Here is a 13,169-nt window from a genome sequence, read left to right on the forward strand (position 1 = left end):
ATTGAAGAATGTGATATTAAGACAATCTTAACATACCATGACATGCAAAACACTTAGTATTATGATATCTTTAACATAAAATCTCAAAACATAGAGTGAGTTAGAATTTTATCATTAATTTTATCGCAATATAATATACTTAGTTCTGTCAATTTATTTCAACTATATGTTTCTAATCATGACATCAAGATAAATCTTTTAAACGAAATAATAAAAATCTTAATAGATTTTGATCATGATAGAAGTGGATTTTAAGCCTAATTCAACTCCACAAAATCAGATGAAGTTTACATCCACTTATAAACTATAAATTTACCTTATCTCTAGTCGATGTGAGACATCCAACGTATATGAATTTCTTTTATATATCACTCAAATGTGAATTAATCCAAAAATAAAAAAATAAAAATAAGTGCGCTGTATGAGTGAAGAGCAAAATATTTCATATTAACAAGGAAACTGAAACCTATCAGTGTCCAAACGCACAAAAACAGAAACGCTACATCAGGCGTTTCGTTTTTGTTTTATTTAATACAGAACTATAACTATAGACTCAAATTCTCTTCCAATCCTTCTTTATATGCTTCATCGAATGACCAAATAGTAGAGCAGAATCTTCTGTACTAATATTGGCTCCTAGATTTTTCCATTGCCCTTGGAGCTGCAACCAAATTCATAACATATTTTTAGTTAATCTTCCATTATTATTTCAACTATAAAAAAATTCATTACACATGTATAAAGCGTTTCTATAATTTATAGCAGTAATAGATATACCTAGTCCAATTGCCTCGGAGCCTTTCATTATCCTTAGTTTCTTACACGACTCAGTGAACATCCTGTAGTCACAAGTTGTCATTGCATTAGTCAATAAACACGATCAAACACAAACTTTATTATCTAAATTACGTATTTGTTATCTAAGTATAGAAAATGACGTGATTATTCAGTAATGAATCATAAGGAAAATGAAAAAGGGAACTTACTCCCAAGGCACATCACCCACTAGCATCCAATCTCCATCTTTATCTTCGTAAGTAAGAACATATTCAGAGCCATCAATAAGATCCTTGAAAGCTCTCTCACTCAATCCCTCTTTCCCACCAGAAACTCCACGTGAACCACATTGACCTGATTTCAGAAACACAAAGATAGAATTTCAAAGTGTAAGTTTAAGTCTCAGGTTGAGTAAAAATTAAAGGTGAAAACCTGTTAACTCACTGTATTAAGATTTTGAATAGAAAGTAACGTGAATCTCTTATATGGCTAAACTAAGGTTTTACGATGTTTAATCTCTTCACAAATTGAGAAACTATCTTATACTACATAGTTCACAACATTGAAGTGAGCATAATGAATGTGACAGATTGAGTAGCATACCAATTGTAAAGCAGCTGAACATTTTCTCAAGAGCAGAAGAAAGTTCAATATAGTTGCAGTGGGTTTTCAGATCAACCTTTCTGAGATAAGGTGCGCCATCCATGCTGACCTTAACATAAAGACAACCAGCTCTTGATTTCTCCTCAGCTTCAGTGTTGCTTTTTGCCAAATTATAGGCCATTCTGTTCTTCCGAAAAGACCGAATTGGTGGCCATCCCACAACTTGTGCTCTGCAACAAAAAGGTTTCATGTTTAACTTGTAACCCCACAGAACACAATATCAATAATCAAACATAAAAAAATAACCCCATAAAAGAAATCAACAGCCACTAGATTGAATTTTCACGAAAAACTTCATCTTTAACACAGATAAAAGTCGAACAAAACAAATAGTCAGTGGACTAATGCATTAACGAATGTTTTCAACAAAGTCTAACAGAAAGAACACAGTAAGTCTCACACCCCTTAAAATTTTAGTAACCTGTTATAAAACCTTAAGCTAGTTCAACCTCAAATTCCATTTATAAGGTGAGGTTTGCATTCATTTACATATTTTAAATTGGTGTTATCTTTGGTTCACATTAGACTTCCAATATAAATACTTGAAGAAGTTTAACAAAACGTTTATGTAAAGCATAAATATGTGAAGAAAACTTACTTTGCAGCAGGAGCAGGAGCATGTTCAATTGTTGCAGTTGCAGAAACCTGAGGCGGCTTCTCAGAGTGAGGAACCAAACCAACCTCTTTGCTGCAGAGTGCAGAGGTATTAGCCCCATTTCTCAAATCATCACCAGTTGCATCACTGGCAGAGAAAATCCATTTCCCAGAAGAGGAGGAGGAGGAACTAATGGTATCAGAGAAACCCCTCTTGAGGCTCTTGGAAGGAGTTGAGGAAGCAGAATAGCCACTACTCTGCAAATCCTTGCCAAAAAGAGAGATCCCTGCAGCTCCTGGTTTGTTCTCAGAAAACTCACAACCTGGCAGACCAAGCCTCAGCTCCGTCTCCTTGAAGTTCAGAAATGAACTGTTCTCATCCTCAGACGAAAGGTTGGACGAAACTGAAGAGGATATCTTATCACAGCTTTTCTCCATGTATGGAGTCTCTGCTAAGCCTATGTAATCATGTTCAAAGGGTGTAGACATCAAAGTTTTGCACAGCGAAAGGTTCCAAATTATGCAGCAGAAATCAAAAACAGTTAAACGAGTGAGTGAAGTGAGTATGCGTATGTCATGTGTTAAATTTATAAAGGTAGACGTATGAGAATGGAGCAAACAAATGAGTCACAAAGTAGAGTTTTAAACTAGAGTTATCGCATGGCATGGTACGATTTTTCCAGGAGCTTCTCTTCTTTGATGCAGTAAAGAATCTTCTTGGCCTTTATGATGCAACTTTTCTCTTTCCATAGCCATATTTTTTTCTCCTCCATTCATCACAATTTTACATATTAATGGAATGACTACGGTTAAGATTTTCATACACATTTACATTCATTTGATATAACACAGTATTATTTTTCTATTGAAACAGAGTAATGATAAGATAATACACGTTTACATTCATTTAACACCGATAAAAATAAAATAGTTGTAAAAAGACAGTTTTAGGATATTTTTTTACATGTTGGTAAACTTTTTCGGTCATATCATTAAAATAAAACATTTATAACTATCCCAATGATTAAAATCATAAAAAGTTCAAATTTTTACTGCTGAAAATTTGATTCTTTAATGGATTCAAAATCCTTGATTGATTAAAATGCAGTCGAGGTGCATGTTCGAAGCACACATATCACGACATTCCGATTCGAAAAGCATTGAGAATAATAGAATAAGTTTGTGAAAAAGAATAATAGAACAAATTTGTATGAGTCCAGACACGACACAAAGGAAAGAGATTGAAGAGAGGTGAATCTACATTCTTTAGTTGAATATGAAATGAGTCCCTAACTGGCAGACAATGTTCCGTATCTTAGCATGTGTGTCGTTCAGATATTTTCTCTCTCTTGTTTTTTCCAAAACTACGTGAAACAAACCATAGGTTTTATGCCATAGTGGCCATGGCTTGCCAATGTAAGACACCAACACATGGATTCTTGGAGCTGAGAACCACAAATTGTGTGTTTGCTACAAAAGGTAAGAGGGTATCAAGATCTGCTTCGGAAATTGTAATGTGAAATTATGTCTTGTCTGCACTACTTGTGTGTTTTGCTTTAGTAATTATAAATAAATTAATTATTGGTATGATAGATTATAAGTCTCAAACTACTGATAAAATATTTTAGGATATATAATAGACAGACAATTATGTGTTAATAACTTTTAATAACAACTTTTTCGCAATAGATCACTTGTCACTGTTTTATTGATTCGTTTGAATTTACTTTTAAGAAAAATATTTGAAACTAATCAATTACAAATCACTGCTTAAGCGTTATAAAAAAGTTGTCAAAAAAAATATTAAAATAATATTTTTCATAATAAACACAAACTTCATCTTCATATTGATTTTATGAAATTGAGTTAAATTTATTAAAGTTCACTTTTAATGTAATATTATAATTAAGTTAAAGTTTATCGTAAAAAAATTTGTTTTTTTAGACATATTATTTTCGGTGAGAAAAATGTGTTAAAAATGTTACTTCTTAATATAGTTTATATATATATATATATATATATATATATATATATATATATATATATATATATATATATATATATATATATATGGGTTTGCTAACGCGTGTACGCTTGTTTTTCAGTTGGTACATTTTAGCAATGTGTACCGGATTTTAGTAGACAAAAATATTCTTATATACCATGAATTCTAAAAATCATGGTATATCCTTATATAGACAAAAATGTGTAGCCCCAATTGAAAAAATCAGAAACACCCTATTGTAGCCCCAATTGAAAAAATCAGAAACACTTGCCGTCAAACAATCTTACAAAAAAATGATTTTATAATGAGTTTTGATCTTATAATTTTTGTCTCATCTAATTTTATCCAATTTTCACAAACATAAAGGAATTGGTAATTGACCTCGAAAAGATCAGAAATATTTGTTGTTAAACAATTTCTTACAAAAAATGATTTTATAATGAGTTTTTATTTTATAATTTTTGTCTTATCTAATTTTTTCTAATTTTCACCAGCATAATGACATCAGAGGAATTGGTAATTGGCCTGGAAAAAATCAGAAACACTCGTTGTTAAACAATTTCTTACAAAAAATGACTTTATAATGAGTTTTCATTTTATAATTTTTGTCGTATATAATTTTATCTAATTTTCACAAGCATAATGACATCCGAAGGAATTGGTAATTGGTCTGGAGGGTTTTTTTTAGTGATGATGATTCAACATGATGATGAAATTAGAGAAATTAGTGAAGATGGTGAAATTGAAGAGATCTTGAATGAACCTTTGCCTGAAGGTGAATATGTCAATGACTCAACTCTTTACAAAGGCAAATTGTTTAAAGACAAGTGCTTCTGATTTTTTCAATTGGGGCTACAGTAGGGATGATAGAGAAAAGGTTGGAGTGACAGAGATGAAAGAGAAAGGGTTGAGAGGAACGAGAGAGGTGAGTAAGGGTTTGGGGGTTTTTTTTTTTTTTTAAATTTTGAGAATGAAAATTATTAAAATACCCTTAACCTTAAAACTTAGAATCCATGGTATATAAGGATATTTTTGTCTACTAAAATCCGGTACACATTGCTAAAATGTACCAACTGAAAAACAGGCGTACGCGCGTTAGCAAACCCCATATATATATATATATATATATATATAAAAGAGAAAAAAATTGTTGAACTCCATTAACATGTAATAAGATAAAAAAGAAAAAAAGTAGTGATCAATTTAGAGTTTTTAAATTTTGGGAATAAGATTTCCCAACTAAATGTAATTTGTGTTTGTAATAGAAATTAATTATTGTAACAGTATCCCATTATTCTTTTCTATTTTCAGTGCAAGAGATTTAAAGATTAACTTTATTATAGTCATGTCAAAGTAAATTAAGAAGATAGTAACTACTGTGTATAAATACTCCATGAAACCCTAAGCATCAAGAAAGAAAATGCATATACGTACTTTAATGTTCAAGTTTTAAGTGGGCTTGAATTTTAAAAGAAACTTACATAAAATAATTATCAATAAAATTGATTATACACGTGACATGATTACGAGAACAAAAACATGTTTTGGAAGAGTCTTAAAAATTTCAAGAAACCATAGATTGTGATGGGAGAGTGTAAACAACCATAGAATAAAAACAAGACATGTCAAAGCAAGATTCTTATATGATATAAGGTTTTGAAGTTTCAAAGTGTTAACACTTTTTCAATTAAATTTTTTAAATTGATATATATATATATATATATATATATATATATATATATATATATATATATATATATATATATCATATTAAAATTGATGTGAACTCCTAAAATTCAATTTATCTTTCTAAAGGTAAAATGACATATGTTTATTTATCAATTAATTATTGAACTTATGACACTTCATTTAAATCACTTATTGCCAACGCATATGTATGCTGTTCGTGAGTTATATTTTATTCTCATATTATTATGACTTGATTACGGGTATTAGTTTTGGTTATAATTAAAAGCACTTCTCAAGAGTAAAAATGCTTTTTTTTTTTACTATGTGTGTATCAATGATTAAGTTGCATTTTTTTTTTCACACATGCTAAGGATATTCATATTAATTAAAAAACTGAAAAGTAAATTTTAAAATATGTCAGAATAAATTTTAATGTTTTAGTTGATAAAAAAGAGACTGACAAAAAAAAAACTATCAGATGGAAACAAAAGAAAAGAAGCCTAGATTGTCTAAAATTGAGGCTGAAGTTGACTCCCAAACATGGAAACATGTTGAAAACCCAAGAAAGCTGTTTGTACAAGTTAAGCAATACAGGGTTAAATAGGACTTTCCAATTGTAGCCATTTATTTCCCTTCAATTATTAGTCTTCCTCAACTTGGAATCATTAAAACATCTTTTTAATGCTTCTTCTAATTAACCCATCTTAGTTTATTACTTGCTACAAAGCACCTATTATGCATAGTTTGTAAGTAGGTATTTTTATTGAAAAAAAATATTCAACATTTATTATTATTTGTATTTTTTATTATAAAAATGGTTAGTTAAATAAATTTTTAATATCTAAATTTAGATGGAAAATTGAAATTCATTATTTTTTTAAAATTTTAATACATTTTGATGCATAAACTTTAAATATATATATATATATATATATATATATATATATATATATATATAATCATCTTAATTTAATGGTATTATTATTTTTATGTATTAAATAATGTTTTGAACCGAAATTTAGGTTAAAATATGTCAAAAATAATAATTTAAATATCAGTTCAAAATGTTATTTGATATTTAAAAAAAATCAATACAATTAGATTAGTAGTATTATACCTATTAATTTTTAAAGTGTGAAAAAAAAACAAATTTTAATTTCATGGTAAAATTTAGAAATAAAATCATATTTAATCTTATAAATTATTATAAGGAATTTAAGTGCAATTGGTTTTTTTCTTTTTGGCTTTAATGGTAAATTTATTGTTGTATGTTTTCCTGGTTGATTTGGTCAAGAGGGAATTGGAATCCCAATTCTACCCTCCTACCAATCATATCTTTAAACGTTGCACACATTATATCTTTTCATTATAGAAGCTTTACTATTTTGTACCTCTCACAAGCTAAGTAATACCCACTTGAGTTGACCATTGACCATTGACCAATTGACCATTATTTAAATGTAAAACTAATTTCTTAAGAGTACTAATTGGAGTAAGTATTGGGTTGAAGAATCTTTAAGATTTTGTAACTGTTCATCTATGTTCAAGTTCTTAGTTTTAATTTAAATAACTTCAATCATTTAATCACATTTAATGTGACTAAGAAAGTGCAAAAAAAATAATAATGTTATATTCATTGCATTGCCTCACTCAACACTTTCATGATTATGTAAGTTATACTGAAGCCTTAAAATTTAAACAAATTAATATTTGAAAAACAAAATTAAGAATTATGAATAAAAGTAAATGTTTAAATCAGTCATATATAAGTCAAACGAATTGATAAAAGTTAAATAAACTCTTAAAATCATTCTTACTTAAAAGTGAAAACTAAATTCATGATATAATTAAGAATTAAATCAATTCTTAGAAGATTAAATTCATAACAAAATACTTAGTCTAGATATTTTTGGAATAATATGATAATTATTTTGAGAGAGAAACTAACAACATTATTCCAAACTAAAGAAAAAGAATAAGAGAAAAAATAGACTTTATATGATGAAAACAACTTAATTGTGAAGAGTGTGATGGAATAAGGTCTTTTTAAACATTTTTATTATGTTTAACTTATATATGTTTTAACTTATGGTTGGATCGTATTTATATATTATAAATAAATTTTGATATTTGTGTATATTATTATACTCCTCAACTAAATATTATTTTAATAAAAAAAATAAGTCTATGGTTCATGTTAATTTTATAAATATAATTAGTATTTTTCAAAAAAATACATACTCTTTAATAAATATTAATACACAAAATTTATACAGAGATTATAACTTTCTTAGAAACTTAAACATCAATGAGTTTTTTCAAGTGAATCTCTTATTTTTCAATAACAAAAAAGTTCTTTCTAAACAAAAAAAAATTAAACTACCATTAAAATATTACTATTTATTCGTAAGTCCACATTCAAAATCTAAATAAAATCAATCTTGTTTATCACTTTTAAGTTCATTAAGCAAGATAAAAAGATAAAAATAGAAAAACAATTGTAAAAAAAAACAATAAGTGATATATGTGTTATGTGACTGATATACATACACACGTTACTAGAATGATATTTATGCAAATGGGTGTAGTTTAAAAAAAGCAATAGGTGGACAATCTTTGTAAAAGGGAAGAAAATGCGAATAAAGTAAGGGAATTGTAGAAGGCACTAGCCCTATATAGGGACCAAAATTTGGAAAACACCCACTTTCTTATGAGTGCATAATTAGATGAATCTGCATATTGTGTCTGGGAATTAAGGCAAAAGTTAATCTTTCAGAATATTTAACAGAAAAGTGGCGAGTGAATCGTATTTTTGAAGAACGAACACAGAAAGGACAAAGAAACAAAGAACATGTGGAAAAAGAGTTGGTCTTTTCATGTTTTATTGAAATAGTTAAGAAAATGTTTAATGTGGTTTTGTTTGAGTTTAGTTTGCATGGACCATGATGTCCCATTTTGTGGCTAAAGTGTCGATAGCATAGCTGGAAAACTTTAATTTGTTCAACCAAACTTTGGCCCTCTACTCTACAACAATGGAAAACTACACTTGTTGCCTCTAGTGCGCCTCTTACTCATTCAATCTTAATCATCTTTGACTACAACCTAAAAAAATCAAAAACTCTTATCAGACAAGTTTCTTCGTAAAGTAATGAAAGGAATCTAATAACAACCCAAAGTTGTTGTGTGTTGCAAATATGAGAATGTAAAAAAAATTATTAATATATATATATATATATATATATATATGTATATATATATAAATGAAATATCAATTTAAGTTTAAGAACAAATTTGATTGAATCTCATCAAATAGGAAGATAAAATTTGTTTTCACTTAGATATTATAGTTTAATCATATTTTTAATTGATGTAAGATTTTTAAAAAAATTAGCTTAAATATCTATTATAATAGATACTTAATAACTCTAATATCACATTAGAATAATAAAATTTAAATATAACTGAATCTCAAAGAAATAACTAACTTAATAAGATATACCAAACACGTTAATAACTAAATCTCACAAAATAAAAAAAAATTGTAGATTTTGCTAGACATTTTTTCACTATTTTTCCCTTAAAATGACATAACTAATCAGAATAAAACATTTTGATGATATTTTCTTTGATTTAAATGAGTTGAACACATATTTTCTAACTAAAAATGATAGCCTTTAATTTGAAGCATGTAAACTTTAAAGAAGATAAGTAATTAAAATTAGGATTAGGTTAGCACATGCTTGACAATAATTTAAAAAATGGGAGATTCGTAGTATAATTGAGATAGAGGTTATAGATTTTTTTTTTAATATTGAAACTTTTTTACCATGTTTATGAATAATAGTTAAATATAGTATCACCTATAATAACTTTCTAATGTGATGATAATATAAAACTTCAAATTACTCAGTGTTATCAAATTTTAGTTTAATTTTACAATGTCAAACATTTAAATTTTTCATAGAATTACTGTTTTTTTTTCTTTGCTCCTAGGAATTATACAAAACTGTTAGAAATAGTATAATTGTGCATAGGAAATATGTTACTGTCTTATTTTGACGTATTAAAGTATGAAACATGTAGGACCCCATTGGCATGGTGAGCAGATAAGCATGCAATCTTTTGAAAGAAGGATTCTATCTGTTGTGCACTATCCCTTCACAATACCTTTCCTTCACTTTCTCAATCTCTTCAACATATATTTATACACTTTCTCTTTTCTCTTTCTTTCATAACACTAATATGTAATATATCGACATAGATATGAACATCTACAACCTTAATCACATGTGGCTGTGTTTCTTCTACTTTGGCATCTTCATCACTATCTATATATTTAGAGAGAGAGGAATATGTGATTGTATGTATATATCCTTATATTTATTTATCTAAAAATAATTTGTTAGAATTTATAGCTCACATGCATATTATTTAAATGTATTAGAATCATTATTTAATAAGAAAAATTATAAAGTAATATGTTAATATTAAGGTTATGATTTTGTGAATGATTTGCTCAAAATTCTCCTTAATAAAAATTTTATAAATAGATCTATCTGATTTGAACATGAATAAATCTTTTAAATCTTTATATTACCCTTTCAATTAAATAATAAAATATTATCTTCATAAAATAATATATAACTGGAAATAAATAAAATATTAATAAAACTCGTGCAAATCTATTAAAATTAATATAAAAACAGGCTTAACATCACCCTCTACTTCTAAGAAACTTATGTTCCGTAATACTTAGATTACGAAGACTGGAAATAATTTTCTTCCTCACTAATTTGATATTAGCAAGGGATGGAAATAAAGAGAAATAAAGAGAAAAAAAGAGATTATAAAATATAAGAGAAAAAGAAAAGATAAGATAAATAGTTAATACTAAACATGAATGAAATAAAACATTTAATTATGGGTGAACTTTGGATTCGAGAAGCACAGTAAGTGTTGTCATTTTTTTAAACAGTGCAATGTAGTTTCTAATATATTGAGATGCATCATTGATATTAAATCAAACTTTACAACAGAATTTTATAACTCATGTAATTTTACTGATAAAAAGTTATCTAAGAATTTATGGATTAAAAAAAGAAGTAATTAGTGACAATTATATAATATTCTAAAAGTCTCGTATTCCTTGAAGTAGTGCATAAAAATGTTTTTCTAATTGACCAGTTTATAAAAATTGAACTGAAAAATAGTTTAGTTTAATTTTTAATAAAAAAAATTAGTTTTTTATTTAGCTTTTGAACAACTCCAAAGCCCATTCACATAAACGGATTATAGTTGATGGGTAGGTCCAATAAACCACTAATAGTTGGGCCTATCAAAAGTAATAACAACTTTTAAAGTAGGAGTTTTCTTCGAGCATCCACATTTTCCTTCTACACCCCAACATTTTACAGTTATGCCCAGTATAACCTTACAAGTTCGGTGGGCTTGATTCGGTTCACTTTAGTTCGGTTGGATTCAGTTTGGTTCAGTTCATTTTGGTTAGTTTTGTTTGGTTTGGTTCGATTTAATTTGGTTTGGTTTGGTTTGATTCAATTAGGCTATGTTCGGTTTTGTTTGGTTCGATTCGGTTTAGTTCGGTTCGGTTGGGTTTAGTTAGGCTCAGTTGGGTTTGATTTGGTTTGGTTCAGTTCAGTTCGGTTTGGTTTGGTTCAGTTCAATTCGGTTTGGTTTGGTTCAGTTCAGCTCGGTTTGGTTCAATTCAGTTTGGTTCAATTTGATTCGGTTTAGTTCGGCTTGATTTGGTTCAGTTCAACTTGGCTTGGTTCGATTTGGTTCACCTCAATTTGGTTTGGTTAAGTTCGGTTCAACTTGATTTGGTTAGGTTCAGTTGAGTTAGTTCGTTTCAATTCGGCCTAGCTCAACTCAACTTATTTTGGTTCGATTCGGTTCAGATAGACTTGGTTCGGGTCAACTCGACTCAACTCAACTTATTTCGATTGGATTCAACTCAATTTGATTTGATAAGGTTCAGTTTATTATGATTCGTTTTGACTTGACTTGATTTGGTTAAGTTCAATTGAGTTGTGTTTGCTTCACACTTGATACCATGTGACAACTTTTTATTTTTAAAAAGAAATATAAAAAAATTTAAAAATAATTAAAAAAGTATTTATTTACGTTAAAATAATGTCATTGATTATCTAGGTTCTAGAATCTAACTAAACATGGTTCAGTTGTGGATAAAATTTGTCACTCTGCTTCATACTCTGTTTCATCAAAACATTATCGATGGCTTTGTCCCTGTTCCAAAACCCCAACTTTCTTAAATCCCAACTCCAATCTCAGCCCCAAATCGCCACGGCTACCACCACCGCGCGCTGTGGCTACCTTCTGGTGAGGTGCGGCGGACCGCGGTCTCAGCGTGGACCGCTGGTGAAAGGTCGAATCCTGAGCATCGAAGCAATCCAAGCCATCCAAACCCTAAAACGTCTCCACCGAACCAACCCTCCCAACCTCTCCTCCCAACTCTCTAACACCCTCACGCGCCTCCTCAAATCTGACCTCCTCGCCACCCTCCGAGAGCTCCTACGCCAGCGCCACTGCGCCCTCGCCCTCCGTGTCTTCTCCACTCTCCGATCGGAATACGGCGCCGAGTTATCCCTCTATGCCGAGATGGTACAGGCCCTCACCGCCTGTGATATGCACGAAGACGTGGACAGTCTGATCCTCGACCTCGAAGATGAAAATGAAATCAAGTGCGACGATCATAAGGGGCTTGCCAGCTTGATTAAGGCCGTTGTTACTGCTCGGAGGAAAGAATCAACACTCAGGATTTACGACTTGATGAAGAAGAGTGGATATGGAACCGTCGCTGAGCTCGATGAGTACGTGTTTAAGGTTTTGGTTTCTGGTTTCAAGAGTTTCGGGGAAGAGGCTCTTGCTGAAGAACTTCAACAGCATTACAAAATGTTGCTTGCTAAGTCTCAATTCAACACCTTGCGCATTTAGCCAACTTTGTATATATTTTGTTTTTATTTTTTAATACTGTGATTAGGTAGCTGTAGAAGAAAGTCATGGCAAGTGTTAATTCATTCTTTTTGCATGTTTGATTGGAATACACTTTACAGTGTTACTGTAAGTTTGTTCTGAATTTGATCACTTCTGCTTAACTTCACTCGTTTTATGAACATTGTATATTATCAACACATACTATACTTGGCTTACTAGACAGTTCTAATGTCTTAGAAAGCTATTAAGTATTAATCTTACATAAATCTTAGGATGGAAGTTATATGTTTATGATTTAACAAAGCTGGTAAAAATAGAAGATTTTACTTGGAGTAGTTAGTTTGTCAGCAGAAATTAGGTACTGATATAGTCTATATATACATATTTTGAAACTATGATATGGTAACCTAAAAAGTGTTATGATTTGATAGTCACAATGAGTCTGACAGACTTATAATAGATGTCGCTT

The 13,169-nt window shown here is 29.4% G+C and overlaps 2 protein-coding genes across 2 annotated transcripts; one reads left to right on the forward strand and one right to left on the reverse strand.

Moving 5' to 3' along the window:
- Positions 1–426: 426 nt before the first annotated feature.
- LOC124842024 (auxin-responsive protein IAA27-like) lies at positions 427–2,728 on the reverse strand. Its single transcript, XM_047318438.2, has 5 exons — positions 2,039–2,728; positions 1,381–1,610; positions 987–1,131; positions 778–839; positions 427–661 (listed from the first exon to the last, which is right to left on the reverse strand). The coding sequence occupies exons 1-5, from the start codon at positions 2,521–2,523 to the stop codon at positions 624–626; spliced, it is 960 nt and encodes a 319-aa protein (XP_047174394.1). The 5' UTR covers positions 2,524–2,728; the 3' UTR covers positions 427–623.
- A 9,198-nt stretch (positions 2,729–11,926) lies between these two features.
- Positions 11,927–12,897, forward strand: LOC124842030 (protein THYLAKOID ASSEMBLY 8, chloroplastic-like). Its single transcript, XM_047318446.2, has one exon. It carries the CDS (start codon positions 11,981–11,983, stop codon positions 12,698–12,700), a length of 720 nt encoding a protein of 239 aa, XP_047174402.1. The 5' UTR covers positions 11,927–11,980; the 3' UTR covers positions 12,701–12,897.
- The last annotated feature ends 272 nt before the right edge of the window (positions 12,898–13,169 follow it).

This window comes from Vigna umbellata, chromosome 11, assembly GCF_029865625.1.
Source record: "Vigna umbellata cultivar VRB3 chromosome 11, Vumbellata_1.0, whole genome shotgun sequence".
NCBI lineage: Eukaryota > Viridiplantae > Streptophyta > Magnoliopsida > Fabales > Fabaceae > Vigna > Vigna umbellata.

Coding starts and splice junctions, on each gene's coding strand:
- LOC124842030 (XM_047318446.2), top strand. CDS start 11,981: ATGGCTTTGTCCCTGTTCCAAAACCCCAACTTTCTTAAATCCCAACTC.
- LOC124842024 (XM_047318438.2), bottom strand. CDS start 2,523: ATGTCTACACCCTTTGAACATGATTACATAGGCTTAGCAGAGACTCCA. Junction 840..986: donor GTGGGTGATGTGCCTTGGGA/GTAAGTTCCCTT, acceptor TTGTGACTACAG/GATGTTCACTGAGTCGTGTA. Junction 662..777: donor CTCCGAGGCAATTGGACTAG/GTATATCTATTA, acceptor ATTTGGTTGCAG/CTCCAAGGGCAATGGAAAAA.